This window comes from Acipenser ruthenus, chromosome 27 (assembly GCF_902713425.1).
Source record: "Acipenser ruthenus chromosome 27, fAciRut3.2 maternal haplotype, whole genome shotgun sequence".
Classification (NCBI taxonomy): domain Eukaryota; kingdom Metazoa; phylum Chordata; class Actinopteri; order Acipenseriformes; family Acipenseridae; genus Acipenser; species Acipenser ruthenus.
The window spans coordinates 8707900-8728658 of record NC_081215.1 but is presented as its reverse complement, the minus strand read 5'-3'; the positions used below and the strand labels follow the sequence as shown (position 1 = coordinate 8728658).

The 20759-nt window shown below is 40.3% G+C and overlaps 1 protein-coding gene across 2 annotated transcripts in view; it reads left to right on the top strand.

Annotated features, from left to right (window-relative positions):
- Nucleotides 1-20759, top strand: part of LOC117963742 (ephrin type-A receptor 8-like) — a 170575-nt gene that overhangs the window by 75636 nt on the left and 74180 nt on the right. For both annotated transcript variants that reach the window (XM_059002195.1, XM_059002196.1), the window contains exon 3: nucleotides 987-1650. In XM_059002195.1, the coding sequence (XP_058858178.1) occupies nucleotides 987-1650 (664 nt within the window). The remainder of the gene's footprint in view (nucleotides 1-986; nucleotides 1651-20759) is intronic.

Genomic DNA, 20759 nt, shown 5'->3' with positions numbered 1-20759 from the left:
TTTTATACCATATCCATAAAAATAATAATAACTGCATTTATCCTGCATGATGGTAGAATTGGCAAATGTGTGATTCCTTTTTTAGCAGTTGATTCGGTTTAAATAAATAACTTAGTGAGTCTCTTAACAGTTAAAATTGTGTACTACAGATGTATCAAGCCTTGCAATGATGTTTTGTTGTTTGTCTATTTTATCCCCCCCCCCCACTGGAAATCTGGCAAATCGCACCCTGGGTACAGATGACAAAGGCAGTTCATACATCATGCACAGATCCAGACTGTACATTACACATGTTGTCCAGTGAAACTGAACTTTTTCAGCCACCCTGAGATGCCATTACCTCATATTATATCATTTGTTTTAGATAACAACACAAAAAGAAAAAAAAAACAATTCTAGTTCAGTTCATATGTAATTCCACTCAGAATATTGAAGTTCTTGTTGCTGCCCGTGCATGTTGTGATGGATCTCCTCCTAGCGGCTGATAAGTGAGTAATACGGACATCAGCATAAGACACCTACAGTGCTTACCTCTCGATTTACAGAGCTTGCACTTTGAACTATAGGGTTTGCAGATCCACCCCTTTCCTTTCCATTCAATCAATGGGATGTGCAAAATGCTTAAAATGGTCAGTGGAACTTAGAAAGATACTCCAAATCTAATTATCTGTATACTGGGGTACCATGTAGAATAACGGTATGCAAAAGGCATTGGTATAGCAAGCTACATCAAACACATTCCAAACTATCAACAGAAACAAAATGCGTGCATTACTTTTGAGAAGTGTGCAAAGTGGGTCTCCATTTTTGCTGTTACACAACTTATCCAACAGAGAACACGACTGCAGTCATTTCCATTGGAAGACATAGAGCCTATATGTAGAGCAGATTGTTTTAAAATGTCTATTTATTATAATAAGACGTAAATCCCTGAATCTGGAGTTTCAATAGATTGTGATACGGTTTGTTTTCTCTTCTGTCTCCAGTGGGATGCAATCAATGAAATGGACGAGTACTTCAGCCCCATCCACACTTACCAAGTGTGCAACGTCATGACTCCCAACCAGAACAACTGGCTCCGAACCAACTGGATCCAGCGAGATGGAGCCCGACGCATTTACATTGAGATCAAATTCACCCTGCGAGACTGCAATAGCATGCCAGGGGTCCTGGGCACCTGCAAGGAGACTTTCAACCTCTACTATTATGAAACTGACCGGGACATCGGCACCAACATTTGGGACAATCAGTTCATTAAAATAGACACTATTGCGGCAGATGAAAGCTTCACTAGCGTGGATCTGGGGGTGCGGCGGTTGAGGTTAAACACAGAAGTCCGGGGCGTGGGTCCGTTGGGCAAGCGGGGTTTTTACTTAGCATTCCAGGATATCGGGGCCTGCATTGCCATCGTGTCGGTGAGGGTTTATTACAAGAGGTGCTCAGCCATGGTGCGGAACCTGGCCACGTTCACCGACGTGGTGACGGGGGCCGACTCCTCCTCCTTGGTGGAGGTGAGGGGGCAGTGTGTGGATCATGCTGAGGAGAGAGACACTCCCAAGATGTACTGCAGCGCCGAGGGGGAGTGGCTGGTCCCGATCGGGAGGTGCAGCTGCAGTGCAGGCTTTGAGGAGCACAGAGATTCCTGTGTAGGTAAGGTGTAAAGAGTTTATATATTGCAAGAAGGGAGGATTTAGTGGCTGTATATTCTATAAGATTTAGTGGAATCATTTGGGATCCTTCAAGACCCAACTTGACAAGATTGAGAACTAGGTTCCAATCATGCACTGATTGGCTGAATGGCCTCCTCTCCTACGTACATTTTCTTGTCTTCTGTTCTTTTTTATCCAATCCTCAAACTGCTTTGCAACAGTGTTAAAATGGCAGAAGTACAGAAAATACACACTCCTCTGCACCCTTGAAGCATTACAAAAGCAGCAGGAATAGGACTCTAAGAATAGAGTGACAACCATTCAGAGTTTTTACTTCACTGTATCCCTCGTCAAACTAAAACCAAAGACAGAAAGTAAAAACAACAGATTTTATACAAACATGGAAAGATCTCCTAAATCCACTCAGCGTTTTAAGCTTTTCAAAATTGCGGAAGTGTGCAGTACCCACGTGACAAGCAGATTGCCTGATTTACCCATTATAATTACATTCAAGTTAAATCAGTAGTAGATTGTTGCTGTGGTTACAACAGTGTTTTAATCCCACAAACCTGTTTTTTCCAATACTAGATTAGCAATAGCTGTATTATAAGTATAAACCATGAATTATTAACCTGAATGAGTTATAGGAAATAAGGTAAGTGATTTAGTTCTGAATGTTTGCAAGGTTTTCCCTTGTCAGTGGAATATTAAATGATTATACCCACTGGCTATTAAAAGCCTCATCAGATTGACATTGTGAGTAGTCTCCGTACCCTGCAGAGTGCATCAGATAAACCAGTCTGTCAAATTCTGACAAATCATTAATCTCGCTGGCAGATTTGATAGTTGTCAATCAGGACAACTGACAGCTGGAGGTGAAAATAACACATTCAAATCAGATGGAAAAAATACACATATTAAACATATGGCTGTAAATATACTGTATGTGGAAAGCACCTGACATGGCATGGAGACAGGCTTTGCATTGCCTTGACTTATAGGGCTCCCTGTGTGTCTCATAGCACAGGCCAGAGTGCACACATACAGTCTGTTTTAATGGCACTATTAAATAATGAACTGATTAATGCCTGCTTTGAGATTAAACTAATGAATTGGAATTCAGGATACAGGTGGAACAAAACCAGGAGGGCTCCAGACCTCAAGCACAGGACGTGCCTCTGAGAAGCAAGACCACTGGACCAGTGCTCTGATCACTGTGCTGCAGTAACCTACATAATAAAGTGGCATCTTTGATTCCTGACAACATAGAAATATTGTAGGGAAAAGCACTTCCCTTAGAACTGCTGAAACAACCTACATATGCAGACTAAAAGTAAAGTAACATTTATTTATTATGACTGCTTGACGCAAACTCACCGGCTATACTTGTATTTTGCGAGTAGAATTTGTGGAAAAAAAGTGATTCTGCAATGGTGACAACCAAGACTAGTGTCACATAAAATAGCCTTCCAGTTTTGGGGTAAAATGAAGAGCTAACACTCCACCCAGTTGTTCTGCATTGACACTAGTTGGGCCATTTTTTGGGACACCACTGCCCTTTAGTTTGTCGTTATCTACTCAGGGGTGGAATACCTTATATTTCGGGTTGGGGGTAAAATGGTCAATAAATGCCCTGTCAATCATTATTCTTAGAAAATATACAGTACTGTATCAATTTACCAATATATTTAGCAACTAAACACTCTGAGTGGGGTGGAATGGGCAGCGAATGCACCACCTCCTAGCACCAGAAACCAGAAGAGGTTTTTATTTTTGGCAGTACAGACCATATTTTCCTTTGATGGTCAAATACCACATGTCATATAATGCAAATTCAGAGTTTAACATTACTTCCACTGATGGTAAGTTTCCTCGCTGTCTACAGGAAAAGCCAGATGAAAGAATGTATCTGCTTGTGACTATGTTGGTGTGACTGTTTAATTGTTTTTCAATGCAATGTCTTACATCAGATGTTTCAGTGATAAACAGATTGATTAAACAGCGTTTCAGATTAATGCATTGGTAGGCTAGTCTGAAACAACACATTTTGGGGTTCTGGATTGGTTTAACCTGGGGAAGATTTCACACTCCCTGCATAGAGACAGGCCTCCATTTGTGGTCATTTCTACTGCAGATCTGGTGACAGAGTGAATAGGTGACATCATAGAATCGATTTAACAGAGATGTAAGGAGAACACTCCAAGATGCAAGACGAGGAACAAACAACTCAAGTTCTTAGAGACCTTTAATAATAGGGAAGCAGTGTGTCAAGTAGTGGTTAGGACTCAGGGCTCTGGACTCTTGACCGGAGGGTCGTGGGTACAATCCCAGGTGGGGGGACACTGCTCCTGTATCCTTGAGCAAGGTACTTTACCTAGATTGCTCCAGTAAAAACCCAACTGTATAAATGGGTAATTGTATGTAAAAAATAATGTAATTGTATGTAAGAATAATGTATCTTATAACCATTTTTAGTCGCCATGGATAAGGGCATCTGCTAAGAAATAAATAATAAGAAGAATAGCAAGAGTCAAGAACTTCAGTTGTCTGATTGTAGTTTATCTCCTTTCAAAAAATAGGAGTTCACTAAAGACTGCTTTTAAGACACAGCCCTGATATTACAATCAAAGGTCTTATCTGAGAAAAGAAACCACCTTCAAAAAGAGACTGCTTCAAAATGCTCATACATTCTCTCTTAAAATCAAATTATCTCGACATGAGCAAGCTCTGGGTGCTTTAATTCTATTCAAAGAGGCACGGCTTTGATATGTGTTGTAGATTCACGCTTTATTAAAAGGGTTAGACAGTTTGGCACATAATCTCACCTCCCAGTCAATTGAGAGGGCACAATCACTATTAAAAATGACATTTAAAACATGCATTTACCTTGGGTACCTTTCAGCTGAAAAATATAAATCGTCCTGACAAGTTTAATAAAAAAATTATATTACAAGAAATAAAAGTAACTTTTTTTTCAAATGTATTTTTCACTGGTAGTGGTTAGGTTATGTGGACAAGGTCAATGAGTCAGTCAAGCAAGTAGTCTGTGAAGCTCTGTTGCTTTGTTGTTCAAACAAGTTGTGAAGGCTTTCTCAGTGATAAAACATAACGTATATGTTTTTGAAGAAATCGTTCATGCAAAAAAGAACTACTAATATATATATTTTTTTTTACCAAAAGTGTACAGTGGATAGGTATTTGGAGTGTAGATCTGCATAGCTCTCTGTTGCAATGATGTCACAGAGTGGGTGAAGATGCAGCACTATTGTAAACAAAACGTGGCCAAAAGATGTTTTTTAGTTATGGATTTATTAACTTTGTAAATGCAGATGATTTGTGCAGTTTATAGCTATTGATATTAAGTAAACATTTGTAATCCATATACTGTTACCAGGGAAAAAAGTTTGCCTACATTCTCTATTATTATTATTATTTGTTTATTTAGCAGACGCCTTTATCCAGGGCGACTTACAGAGACTAGGGTGTGTGAACTATGCATCAGCTGCAGAGTCACTTACAATTACGTCTCACCCAAAAGACAGAGCACAAGTGACTTGCTCAGGGTCACACAATAAGTCAGTGGCTGAGGTGGGATTTGAACCGGGGACCTCCTGGTTACAAGCCCTTTTCTTTAACCACTGGACCACACAGAATTCTCTAAGTCAATACAGGTAAAAGCGAGGTAACCACCTTTTCATTCCATTATTATTTATTTCTTAGACGCCCTTATCCAGGGCGACTTACAATTGTTACAAGATAGCACATTATTTCACATTATACAGATATCACATTATTTTTTTACATACAATTACCCATTTATACAGTTGGGTTTTTACTGGAGCAATCTAAGTAAAGTACCTTGCTCAAGGGTACAGCAGCAGTGTCCCCCATCAGGGATTGAACCCACAACCCTCTAGTCAAGAGTCCAGAGCCCTAACCACTACTCCACACTGCATGTAGTCAACACGGTATCAATGCTGAGATGGAATTGGTAATAGAACTTGATCACTTTGCTTTTACTGTGTTTGAGTTTGCGTGTGATGAGATACTGGAAGGAAAGCATCAACAGCATTGTGTTTGTGGATTTACACATCCTCATTCCTCACCCATCAGGAGAGATTTATTACCATAGCTGCGGTGTCAGAATGGAAAATTACCCGCTTTGATTGTCACCCCGACACTAGCAGGGTTTCAGCTGTGGGCAGGGGCGTCATTTTTCATTTTCCTCCTTCAGACGGGAGATATAAATCACTCTTTGTGGCCTCATAATCCTTCAATAGAAAATGTGTTTTTTATATATAGAAAAAAAATCTCTTAAATCTAATCTGTAGTTTATTCTATAAATTAATGTCCTTTTGTGTGTCCTTCATTTTTATGTGCAAGCAACACAATAGTATACTGCTGTTAATATATGATAGGGGATGCATCTCCTGTGAACAAGATGCTAATCTGAAATCTATGTATAAAGGCTTTTCATTGTATTAGAATAAATTGGCCTTTTTCTTGCAGCTATGTTTTCTGAGAGAAAATGTAATATTTTAAATCCAAGCCAGGTGCAGGCGGTCCCTCAAATTAATAAATGATTCGTTTTGTGCAGAATCCTAATGAGAAAAGATTATCTAAAGGATTATGAAACATATTTTTAAAACATTTACTCCAGTGTAATTAATTCCTATTTTTTGAAAGATAAAAATACACCAGTGTACAAAACTGAGAAACAAACAACTTGAACATCTCAAGTTGAACACAATTACTATAATGAATCATCTTCCTCTCAATTAAGTTCTGAGAATGTTCATTCTTGGCTTTGCATATAGAAGCATTTTGCTGGGTCTTACAAGTGTTTATAATGCACAACCGAGCTTAGAAATGTTCTTATTGGTGATGCAAAATGCAGATCCCTAAATATAATTAGCAAGGGATAATGTCTTCATTTGAGAGCACCAAGTAGGTTGCTTACTGTATCTTACCCATGTTTCCTATCTGCCTACATGAAAGGTGAAAGCCCCATAGCAGACCACTATAGTTGATCCAGCTGTGAATACACACTATAAATTTTCTTGCATAATATGAATGAGGAGTCCAATCCGGGTGGCAGGAATTAACAAGTCCAGATGACCTAATGTCCGCATAAGAAACGCATAAGAAACACCAACCTTCCTTTAAGATTTTCTTTGACATACATTAGTTGCTTAAATGATTTCCACTATCTTATTAGAAATGTACTAGCTGTTTGCAAAACTAACCTGAAACTTGCTAACCCTTGGGTGCTCGTAGAAGGTGGGTACCCTAGCGGGTATGAGAAGTACCGAGCGCACGAGGTCATGCTAGGTTCAAACCCAGCTCATCCACTGCCTCTCTGTTTAACTGTAAACTGGTCATTTTACCTCCTTTTAAACTCTAAAGTAAATATTACAGTGCGACCCCTTTGATCATTGATTAGTTAAACGGTACTGTAGGTCTGGCCCTCCGAACGCTTTACTCACAGGCATGGCAGCCTGGTCTCCTAGCTAAGTTTCATAAGCCCCCAAGAAATCTAGTAGCCTCACAAGATCTCAGCTCTGCAGATGCAGAAGGGGGATTTGACATGCTTCACATGTTTCCTTTAATAATGCTTCCCAATAATAAGTATAGATACCCCAGACTAAGCTCTGTAAAGAGTTTCTGTTGCAGTGAGATCAAATGAATCGGACAATAGGTGGCTTAGTGAAGAATGGGATTTAGCGCTTTCACCTCCAGTTTGCTACCTGGTATAAACTGCTAGTGACAAAAAAGTCATTCCAAACCAATTTCAAATAGGAGTGTGGGTGGAAATGTGAAAGGACGGGGACCAAGGAGGGCCACTATAGGCTGCCTGGTTTCATTTTTTTTGGCTTTGAAAATCTGTCTTTTCATTATCTAGGGATTGTAGTGGGCCAATTAAAGTATGTACTCCTAGATAAAATACTTCACCTATCGTTTCAGTAATTTCCTAAAGTTAACTTCCTCGTCTATCGTGTACGCACACTACCCATATGAGAGAGGGATTTTTTTAAAGCATTTACTGATGCCAGGTATAGAAAACATCTTCAGCGGAATAGTGAAGTGACATTGGGATTTACATTTTCCACATAATTAGATGTACTTGTAAAGCCAGTATGTCATTTTAAGTCCAGATATGTCAAGTCTTACGCATTGAGCGTGAGACTCACTCATTAGCATACTATCTCACGCTCACACACATTCTTAAGATTATTTTACACATTTTGAGGTGTTAATTAATTGCAGTTAAATCCATGATTAACAACAAAGTTGAATAAGACGTTAATGTTTGTAACTCGGGTCAATGTCAGATCCGGTTTGCCTGTATAAGGTACCCAGCCCTTTTTTGAGTAAATATATAAAGATATAAAATATTTTTTCTTAAGGGCTGCAAGAGACAACAGTAATCTGGGGCCTCAGGCACGGGACTTACAGCATGGAAAGCCTCTTTCCAAGCCTGTGTACTGTGGTAACCATGGAGACTACAGGCATTCTATACACGTGCAAGAGGAGAGAGGAGGCTACGCAGGTTTTTTTTGTGTGTGTGTGTGAACACCCTAAAAAAAACGAGCGGGACTTGATCTTAAGTTAGCGGGTAATATGAGCAATAATATACAAACTAAATAATATTTGTACTGTAAAGTGTTTTTCAAAACGATGATCACTATGAGTGATAAGCAAAATAAACATATTGCTGTATTGATAAAACAGTTTTCATTTTTGTTAGGTTTATATAAAAACTGTTTATTTTTTAATATTTCTCTTGTTCTGCCCACTGACTGTGTGCCTAAACCAGGGGTTATTAACTGTAGTCCTCAGGGATCTCCAATCATCCAGGTTTTTGTTTTTATTAAAATCCACTGGTTTGCATTGCATATATAATTCTCACATGTCCTAGACATTAGTATGAATTAGGGCATTTAAGTGTTTCATATGCAATATTAAGCAGTGTACATTTTAAAATAAACTATTAAGTGCTGGTTGGATTAAAAACCTGGACTACTGGATGTCTCCAAGGACCAAAGATGAGAGTCCCTGTCTTAAGCAATGATCTAACACCACACCTGGAAGGTCTCACTCTTTGACCTTGAATCTCACTCTTTGGGGCTGTAAATCTCACTCTTAAGGAAAGCCAACCCTTGGCATCTCTGATGTTCAAACAGTGCTTATTTACATACTGTTCAGGTCACAAAAAGTTTCACAATACAGGATAGGTGCTGTTTCAACGTAGACAACTGCCTGTGCTCCCTCCAAAACACACCACATTGAGGCCTGTACCACCCCTTAAACACAGCACATTGAGGCCTGTACCACACCCTAAACACAGCACACTGAGGCCTGTACCACCTAAGCATTGCACACTGAGGCCTATACCACCCCTAAACACAGCACACTGAGGCTTGTACCACCCCCTAAATACAGCACACTGACACCTGTACCACCTCCTAAACACAGCACACTGAGGCCTATATCCCATAAACACAGCACACTGAGACCCCCTAAGCAATAAAAATGTGCATTATAAATATCATATGGGTGATAGTGAAATTGAAGAAGGGAACTATGAAAAAGACCTAGGAGTTTATGTTGACTCAGAAATGTCTTCATCTAGACAATGTGGGGAAGCTATAAAAAAAGGCTAACAAGATGCTTGGATATATTGTGAGAAGTGTTGAATTTAAATCAAGGGAAGTAATGTTAAAACTCTACAATGCATTAGTAAGACCTCACCTAGAATATTGTGTTCAGTTCTGGTCACCTCGTTACAAAAAGGATATTGTTGCTCTAGAAAGAGTGCAAAGAAGAGCAACCAGAATTATCCCAGGTTTAAAAGGCATGTCATATGCAGACAGGCTAAAAGAATTGAATCTATTCAGTCTTGAACAAAGAAGACTACGAGGCGATCTGATTCAAACATTCAAAATCCTAAAAGGTATAGACAATGTCAACCCGGGGGACTTCTTTGACTTGAAAAATGAAAAAAGGACCAGGGGTCATAAATGGAGATTAGATAAAGGGGCATTCAGAACAGAAAATAGGAGGCACTTTTTTACACAGAGAATTGTGAGGGTCTGGAACCAACTCCCCAGTAATGTTGTTGAAGCTGACACCCTGGGGTCCTTCAAGAAGCTGCTTGATGAGATTCTGGGATCAATAAGCTACTAACAACCAAACAAGCAAGATGGGCTGAATGGCCTCCTCTCGTTTGTAAACTTTCTTATGTTCTTCTTATGTTCTTATGTTCTTCTAAACACAGCACACTGAGGTCTGTACTACCTAAACACAGCACACTGAGGCCTGTACCACCCCGTAAACACAGCACACTGAGGCCTATATCCCATAAACACAGCACATTGAGGTCTGTACTACCTAACTTCAGCACACTGAGGCCTGTACCACCCCCTAAACACAGCACATTGAGCCCTGTACCCCCTAAACTCAGCACACTGAGGCCTGTACCACCTAAATTCAGCACCACCCTGGCGTGGAGTCCCACAGCAGGAACACTGCTCTCTCTAGCATGGAGTCCTGCAGCAGGCACAGCTCTCCCTAGCATGGAGTCCTGCAGCAGGCACTGCTCTCCCTAGAGTGGAGTCCTGCAGCAGGCACTGCTCTCCCTAGCATGGAGTCCTGCAGCAGGCACTGCTCTCCCTAGCATGGAGTCCTGCAACAGGCACTGCTCTCCCTAGCATGGAGTCCTGCAGCAGGCACTGCTCTCCCTAGCGTGGAGTCCCACAGGAGGAACACTGCTCTCCCTAGCGTGGAGTCCCGCAGCAGGCACTGCTCTCCCTAGCGTGGAGTCCTGCAGCAGGCACTGCTCTCCCTAGCATGGAGTCCTGCAGCAGGCACTGCTCTCCCTGGTGTGGAGTCCTGCAGCAGGCACAGCTCTCCCTAGCATGGAGTCCCTCAGCAGGCACTGCTCTCCCTGGCATGGAGTCCTGCAGCAGGCACAGCTCTCCCTAGCATGGAGACCTGCAACAGGAACACTGCTCTCCCTAGCGTGGAGTCCTGCAGCAGAAACACTGCTCTCCCTAGCGTGGAGTCCCGCAGCAGGAACACTGCTCTCTCTAGCATGGAGTCCCGCAGCAAGAACACTGCTCTCCCTAGCGTGGAGTCCCGCAACAGGAACACTGCTCTCCCTAGCATGGAGTCCTGCAGCAGGAACACTGCTCTCCCTAGCGTGGAGTCCTGCAGCAGGCACTTCTCTCCCTAGCGTGGAGTCCTGCAGCAGGCACTGCTCTCCCTAGCGTGGAGTCCTGCAGCAGGCACTGCTCTCCCTAGCATGGAGTCCTGCAGCAGGCACTGCTCTCCCTAGCGTGGAGTCCTGCAGCAGGAACACTGCTCTCCCTAGCGTGGAGTCCCGCAGCAGGAACACTGCTCTCCCTAGCATGGAGTCCTGCAACAGGCACAGCTCTCCCTAGCGTGGAGTCCTGCAGCAGGCACTGCTCTCCCTAGCGTGGAGTCCTGCAGCAGGCACTGCTCTCTCTAGCGTGGAGTCCTGCAGCAGGAACACTTCTCTCCCTAGAGTGGAGTCCCGCAGCAGGAACACTGCTCTCCCTAGCTGTCTTCCTCACATGGAGGCAGATTGTAAATCCAGTTGTTTTTATCTAAATCTTATCTCTTTGTATCATAGTGTCACTTCCTGTTGCTTTCAAGGGACCTTCAGCCGATTGGTTTCTCCAAACCTACTCATCCTCCCCCTTTTAGTATCTCAAGAACAAAACTGTCTTCACCCACTTTCTTTCCTCAAGCGTCACTGTCGATCCGCAGCTACCAGCAGATAGGAAAATGATCTATGCCGATCCGCAGGCGCAATTTCCCACAAACACACACAGCTTGTTCCACGCAGCATCTGACTCAAAAACATATGAGAATCAGTCTTGAGTCCCCCCCTGTCATTCATATATAAATTACTTTTGGCATCAGTAGGCATTTAACACAAACTTACCTGGCAACTTGTCTGCAAACTAAATACACATATTTTAGGACCAAACAGCCAGTGTGCAGGTACAAAAGGACCATGCTGTAAAATCAAGTAATACCATTCTGGCAGCAGTAGATATAAGGGTATGGGATCCCTGTGGTCAGTTCCCTCTGTATCAGATTAAAGCTCAGTTGCTGCAGAGCACAGATACAGTAATGGTTAGAGCCCGGCGCGCTATTCAGCATGTAATCTGTCTCCATTTTTTCAGACAGATTGCCACTGAGGTACACTAAAGTTGACTCTTTTCTTAATTAATAATTTAGTGCCATTTTATTGTCAAGGGTACAATATAAAGATGACAGGCCCTGTTAAGACAAAGCGTTCTGCATTCAGAGAAGGGACGTCCCTGTGACACTAAGAATTGGCAGCTGTGGTTTGTGTCTGACAAACATTGACAGCTAGTTTGCATAATATGAGCTACATTCTATTGGTAGACTGTACACTGGGAGAATACAGAGTTTAGGTAAAGCAAATATCTTTACTGTGAGTTGTGAAAAGCAGCATAAGATAATAAAAAAGAAGAAAGGTTAAATGTTGACATTTTGGTCCATCAACCTTTTATAGATCCTCAGAACATTCTTAGCCAACAGATTGCTCCTTAAATTGAATGTAGAAGAGTTGTGTGCCTCATTCTTATGCTGGACACCACAGATCAAACTCAACTAACTTCATTAAAAAGTCTGTATATAAAATGTACAAGCTAATCTCTCTTTAATAAAATATCTCTGTACACTCTTTGTGGGCTGCTCCTGATGTGCTGGATTCCTACACAGATCCCCACAAACAGCAACAAGAAGTATTGTCAGGGTAATGACTAACCTCTAATAGAATGGTTTATAAACATTAAGTTGAATGGTCTGTTTCATGGGCACAATGAGACAGTGAAACGGTTCATTTTTACTGGAACTTTATTGAGAGAATCTTAGAATACAGCTGTGCACCAATTGCAGAGACATATCTCAAAGTGTGTGATCCGTAGCATTGCTATGGCCCATTGTTAAAGCAACAAGACAGTGAAATGTTAATATTTACTGGACAACAACTGGTAATGGAACTTAACTGAGGAAACCGTGGTATATAGTGCGGAGTAAATATTAAGACAAGAACTCAGTGTACTGGCTCTATAAAACAGGCTCACATGACCTCAATATGGTAGCCAGATTAGGTCAAAGGTCAATGATAATGTCGCCAACCAATTTAGAATGCAGCCTTAATAAAAGTTATGGTAGTCTGTATCTGAAAGATAGAGCCTAAAGGCAAGCCTTAGATCTTTTGCAGTTACAAAAATAAACATTTAATCAAATTTCTAGCTTGTTTTTATTTGAGGCATCACAGGCCTTGCATACAAAAACAATACAGGTGAAAACCTTTTTCTAAATTATTATTTGTGATAATAAACTAAACAGAGGCATTAAGATTTAATAATTATTCTTAATTATTTAACTGTGCAGACACACCTTTTAAAGCGCTGTACAAATCACCCTTTACTCTTAGATACTGTAGCTCTCTCTAGTTAAAAGTATAAGGAGCTTCATTTGTCTTCAAAAAATGTAACCTCATTTGTTGCAGTGTAAAGCTGTTCTCTTGAAGCAGCAGGTAAAGTAGTTAAAAAGATTAACAGTGGAATTGTCATGTGTTGCTAATCTCGTTTGCTGTTGCTTGTTTACTGTTTTCCACAGTAACACATACTGTTATAGGTTTTCATGGTTGCCTCTGCACAGCCGGGCAGGGCCTGTGGTTGCTTTTGTAGAGTAACATGTACTTCAAAGATTATGCAGTTGTGGCTTTGAAGTTTGAAAAGAATCAAATACCTGCAGATAATGGAATTATTTAGAATTACATTTGGGGCCAAGTGAAAAGAAGATTTAAAGTGATAGGCACTTCTGTTTCTTAAGATAGGCTAGTTGGAACCGGATCATTTGAGTAAAGCTCTGATTTCCGTGAATAAAGAATAGAATATGTTAATCACTGCAGTCTATACCAGTCATCCCCTTTTTAAACCGTGGGCTTTGGTTGAATAAAGAACAATACGTCTGAGCTCACAGAAGGAATCTCAACGTCCAGATCGCTCATCTATTTCTGTAGCTATGTCTCTTTCCTGGAAAGGGTGCTCGTATTAATGTCATTAGGATTCTGAGGTTACAAAGGGTTGTATCAGATGTTCCCAGAAGCACAATCACAGAGCTTCACTACACAAATGCACCCATTGCTGCGGTCAGGCTACAGTCAGGCACGAAGAGTTTCTCTCACAGCTTTAGCAATCCCTGACCAGAACACCCCCTGCTATTCAGCCCTGAGCCTCTCTCAGGCAGACACTATTTGGCATTCATTTTGAAAGTTAACATTAATGCTTTGCGTTATAAAATCTCTTTTCCCATATGTGTTGCCTGGAGAGGTAAAGCTTAGAGTTTCTGTCAGAGTAAGCTGATAAAAGGGGACCATTAGAGAGTTGCTGGAAATGGCCTCAGCACGAGCTCTGGTAACTAATGAAATTATAATTATCTATTTTTTTTTATCTTTTGTTTTTTTACATGACACACCATCTGGATTCTTAGCATCGCCAGGTGTCTGCTTTGTTCATGATATCCTTGTTCTACAACCAGTTCCACAGGACTTCACACAAACCAAAGGGGGATAGCTTGGGCTTCATGCACAGGGGCCTGCTGATTCAAAATCATCAGGGAGATAATTCCCAAAGTTCATATTCAATAGGGCTGGGTGGCTCATACCAAACTTTTGTCAACTGATTTGTGTTTGCGTTTCTTGGTGGGGATTAATGTACTATGTTACACCTGAATGCATTGAGCCGCTCACACATTCAGTTTGATTCAGATGTGCTGATGAGGTAATTGCTGTGTTTGTAATCAATTTTCATGAATGTTATATTTGAATGAATATATATTTTTGTCGGAGGCTACTTGACTGTCTGACTTGTGTAATTCAGATTTTTTTCAGGAGCTCGAACTATACAATGTTTTGTTTCTCCTCTTTGAACACCCACCCCAAACACAAAAACAGGCACGCTTATATACACATGGCCATCTCCGAATTAACAATAAATTAATCAATTCGGAGATGCCCACATTCTGTGTTTACAGGGATGGGGCTTTAACCCCACCCACGCTGCCAAACAATAACAAAACATTGTATTGTTTTTTAAATAAACCCACAATACATTTATTTTCAAATCATACAACTACAACAATACAATTCCCTTTTTAAATAAACCCACAAACCATTCTTTTAAATCCATAATACATTTCAAACCACAATACACATTAATCAGCAGGCTTTGCCCAGCCCCACTGATTCCCTGCAGGGCTCTTCTGCCCTGCCACACGCCATCATATCATTGTCTCGTTTTGTATTTCCACGAGTGCACCTCATCACTACAAAATGGCATGTAAACAAACGGCGAAATGCGCCGCTGTTTCCCTTGCTACAAAAAGTTGGAAATTGTTCAAGCTCCTGAAAAAAACGTGTGTGAGAGAGAAGGGAGAAAAACTAAAACAAAAGTTATAGTAAGACAAAAACAGAAAGAAAGCAATTGCTACTCATGCTGGGCAGACCAGCACGGTATTTGATTGGGTGTCAGAATATTTTGTGTTCCAGACTTTGTTTTGTTCAACCTTTTTATTTTGCTCTGTGAGTGTTGTTTTTGTTGAATTGTTTTATTTTTTAATAGAAACGCGCCCCAGCGCTTTAACCCCCAGGTACCTGCCTGTGTGCCTCTGTGTCAGCTTCCTGGTCTGGGGACATCATCACTACTCAGCCGTCCTGTCACACGGCGGTTCTGGAAAGATTTAATGAACCAATCAGTGTGCCTCAAGACCCTCGCGATGACATGTCACATTTAAAAAGATTGAATAAACCATTTGAATTTAAGATTGATGATGATGATTTATCAGGTTACCAAACCATAATGTATCAGTTGTGAAATGAAATTTATAATTAAAGTTCGGGAGGAGGGTCAGACACCAATCTCTGCATCACCAAATTGAATCATTCAATTTACACATTAGCTAATTTAAATTGTTAGCACTATAAATACCCGCTTCACTTATCTCTCAGTTGCGTTTTGATTTCATCGTAACCCACCACCTCCCCACTCCACCTTTCTTAATAACAGTTTTTATGTTTTATCAAATGGGGGTCTCAGCCTCGTCCAGTCGGCCAGGCAGCGAACCCTCAAACCAAGTTAGGTTTGATGCCAAATGAATGTGTATATACAGCATACTTTTCTGTTAAATCGCATACTCCGCATTCTCTACAATAAATATTTGTACTAAAACATTTTGTGATTGGTGTTTGTCCCGAACTACTGAATTAATCGCTAGCAGTGCCAAAAAGATGTTCCTTTAGGCAAAGCATTTACAATGGGAAACATCAGTTTCACCACAAGGGTGTTCTCATAGATGAAGTGTTGTCTTAGGAGGTGTTCCTACGTGGGGACTACTGTAGTGGTTTTGGATTCTCTTCCAATATAAATAAATGCTAAATAATAAAAACAATAATGCCAATCTAGTAGCTTGCCCTCAACTCCACCCACAATGAAGCTAAAATGTATCCCAGAACTCAATGGAACTGTGGGCAACAACCTCTCTCAGGAAGCCATTGGTCCAAGTGCCCTATACAGTAATGTTGGGAATGCACATACACTCCATCACAGAAGGGAATGTGTTTTTCCAATACTCTGGCTTTAGCTGTTGCAGCTGGAAATGAGAAAGCAGTGACTGTGTGCCTTGAAGAGCCCCACTGGCAATCCTTTCAGCCGGAACGCAACATTCACCATGCTGGTATTTCAAAACGAATGCTTTGCTTCCCGCATTGTGTTTGTTGATGATGCTGTAATAGGAATTTAATTGAAAAAAGGCAGCAATAATAAAGTGAATTGAGTAGCTTTATTGAAGTTCCACTGATCCTGCCGCTGATTTCAAAATGCATCAGGTTTCAGGGTGTGTGCCTCACCTACCACAGAAATAGCATTACTGGGACCTTGTGGACTGTCTCAGATTCGTTCACACAGAGCAATGCACACAAACTAGATACAGTGTACCGTACATTTGAAAATAGTAGTTAGTTATTAGTATTTACATGTCATGTCCATTGATATAAGCTCTCTTTCTTTATGTTTTATTGGAATTTAAATTTTAGGTTGAGGACTCCCATCTCCTGTGCTCACTACTGGCACAGAATGAAAGAGTTCCAAATATGAAGTAATCCCATAAATTATCTGGTACCATACAAGGTATCTGGTACCATGCAACTCTTTGTTTGCAGGACTTACTTTCAGGTCATTTCACGTCAGCAGTGTCTTCAAGTAAAAACATGTCACTGGCTGCAAGCCATGACTCCAGTTAGGGGAAGCGGTTGGTTAATGACAGTAAAGACAAAGCGCTGATAGTTAGGCATGAAGACATAGTAATCTAGTATGCTACCAGATATCATTTCTTATGATGGAAATTCATTGTAATGAATAACATGTGTTTCTTTGAAAATTGCACTTGTAAAACCTGATTAGAGAATGGAAGATTTGTGGAATGTATCAATTTTCTACAGTATAACCCCTTTAGCTCTCCAAATAAAAAGCAATACATTTCATAAAAGAGGATGATTAGCTGTAGGGAATGAAGAAAGCCCATCTCAAAGCCTTTATCTAGCAGGCATTAGAAGATTCTGTCTGTGAAGTGTGCTGCAGTGGGAACTTTTTATTAGCTATTAAAAACTAGATTCCAAAAAATCAGTTATTTAATAACTAGGCTCCACCTTTCGGTATTATTTAGCCCAGAAAGTTAAAAATTCTGCTTACTGCTTGTGTGCTTAAATTGTAGTACTTTAAATGTACAGCTATGGCCAAAAGTTTTACATCACCCTATAGAACGAACTCATTTTGCTTCAGAAAGTCAAATGAAACCTGCTGAATAATGTTACGTTAACATATTGTATAACATAGCTGTAGGTCTCACTTGTGGTGAGTTCACTTTGTATTGCTTTTAGTTTCCTTGTGTTCCTTTTTTAATGTAAACTGCAGCTTGGATACCATACTGTCCAGCTCTCTTCTTCTTCAAGCCAAGAGAGAGGCTTATTTAATCCTTTACAAACAAGAGATAGTCATAGTTCTCAGCCCAGAGCCAAGCATTGTTTGGTTGTTTTTACCACTAAGGGTCTACTTTAATCATCTAACCAGCTCTTTAAACTTCATATTAATCCTGCTGGTGACCACACATCACTGCACACAAACAATGAGGGAAGAAAACAATGGAATAGAATCAAAAGGAAAAGTGGATTTTTTTTTCAGATTTTGGGAGTAAACAAAATAGATTTTTTAGCTATTTTAACCCACATTATTAAACCCAGAGTTATACATACGTTTTGATACCCAGTAAAACTGTAATGTGGAGATTGCCACAAAAAAGGTTTTCTACTGCATATGAATTTCTTCAGTCAAAAAAAAAAAAAAGGTTTTGTATAACATGTCATGTGATGCCAGGACTGACAGTGCAAGTGGCCAGCAAGGGGTCTGTTCTGTTTTCAAGCTTTGCTTCAAGCAGTGCCGGCCTGCTTGCCTTGCAGTTAGTGTGCCTCTGCCGCTGCCCCTGCCCATTCCCTGTCACTTGCTATCCTTCCGCACTCAAATAATCAGAGGGGAGTTGTGAAGCTCCAGCGAATTCAGAAGCACCTTGCCATAGTTATCAGACAGATCTAGAAGTGCAGAAAATAAATAGAAATCATAGAATCACCCCCTGCATTCTATATGAGCAGATTACTGAATGCGCTACATGAAACCCTATAGAAATAATGCATTTGGCTTCAGAAACAGGTATTGTAAACATTTGAATATCTTCTCGAGTCACACAAATCAAAGGTAGCTAACTTCCCTGTAACTGCAGTTTCCCTCCCATGCTTTTCCCATGGTTATACTATGCATTTACCATAGTCTACCTCGGTTTGACACATTTTTCAATATGCTTTACTATGCTTCCCAGGGCTTTACAATGCTTACCAATGGTTTACCATGCTTTTACTATGCTTTATTACACTTTGCTATACTTTTAGTATAGGAAACTTTTTTATAAGGGCTCATTATTGTCTGTCAATCAAAATAAAGGAGAGTTTGTAGCATTTTCATGATGGATTGGCACAGTTACACAGCTTAAAAGCAGGCTTTTTCAGGGGCTTCACAGAATACCATAATAAATCACCAACCTTTTAGAGTATGTATTTAATGAATTTAACCTTGGTTTCATTAAAATGTGTTCATACAGGCTTAAAATAACTCCATATCTTTTTGACTAGCAGTTCATATAAAGATTAAAGTACAGGTAAAGCTCAAGTCTGTTTAGGCAGTATTAATCTGATATCCACCAGGGCAATACACTAAACCTTTTAAATCTGGAAGCATGCAGTGGAGACCACCAGTGACGGGGGATATGATAAAGGAATGCATTCTATCTGCCTGACAAGAACGCTCCTGTCTGTTCTGATCATCTTATCGGTCATGCTTATCTTCAGCTCTTTACCAGGTGCAGCAGAGTTGTATAATGCTAGTCAATGCAGGGCACTGATAAGCCCAAGGTTTGAAATGGGATTCATTGTAATACATTCTCAAAGAAAACACTGACACACAGTGCAGAAACCAAACAACTAGCTCCCACCTTGGAAAAGGCAATGTTTTAAAATATCATGCTATTCTCCTCAGCCCCTATACTAATTTATATAGATGCTGGGGTTTTTTTGGTACTGGGACATAGATTGTGTGTTGCTTCCACTTGATATAAACACATGTTCTAGCAAACATGTATTACAAGAAGCTAAAGAAAGTTCTCATGCCTTTCTCAGCAGTGTCTTCAGATCAAAGCATGGCTTGCAACAGAGATTTATTTAACCACGTTTAGTACCTATGTTACAAATGGAAATCAACATCAGGCAAGATTTCTGAAATGATTTTCTGCATTCTGGATCCCAGCTCCACATGATTTACAATGAGGAGAAAGTTGTAGAGCAGAGTTTTGGGTGTCGTTGATTTACTTTTCCTGTAGAACAATCATGTTGTGGTTGCTTGTTCCCAGTGTTTCCACAATTTCTATTTTATTCACTTTAGTTATATACGACTACGAAGTCAAGACAAACTAGTTGGGGCATTTACAAATCGTGTTAAAAAAAGCAATAATTTCCCACCATTTCCATCTCTGTCGCTCCAGTTCAGTTCCAGTTCATACCTGAGAAGTTAAAACCCCTCATAATAATGGCATCCCCATACTTGCATGCATCTCTAATGTTATTGTAATAAAAATGTGTCACTGATATCCAGTTGTGGAGGTCTAAAGCAAGTGTTAGTCCTTTTTTTATCTGTTACCTTGACCCAGATTGACTTGCATTGGCTGGAGATGCCAATTGACAGCTTCAGGCAGGTTTCAGGTATTGCAGACTAGCTTTAGCCAAAGACTTCTGGTCATTGAGATATGAAATAAGAACATTACACTTTAAGGTTGACTGGCAGAGCTTTTAAATAAGACACACATATAGAAACTATTGGTAAGCACTCAGCAATAACTTTGTAGTGGTCTATATTAATAACACCTTGCTCTTCTGAATACTTCTTAAATTCAATAAAACTTCTATTTTCAAAATGCAGAAGCTCAGGGCTAATGTAGTTATTAAGAATAAAACTTTGATATTCTGTGTTGCATAATACATGTCGTGTGCTGCATTATACATTTCACGGATTGCAAGCACTGAATGGGAAATCATTACTTTATTGCATTCCTGCGATTTCTACTTCTCTGGCTGTAAACTGAAGAACCTTTTTTTATTTAAATGAACAAATCTTCCTGCGTTACACACGGTGAGGAATCGTTACTGTTTGAATGCAGATGACGGAGGACAGGACACACCCAAGCACGCCCCCAAGACATCACTGCAATAGGGTTCATGTGAAACTCCTGTGCTAACACACAATACAGGTAGAATAAATGGGATGTACACAATTAAATAATTCTCTCACTCATGTTTCATTCATGGTATTTGATTTCCCATTCTTACATTCAGAGATGGCAAGGCTGGATAATCACACAAAGTGATTTTTTTTTTTTTTGGAGGGTTTA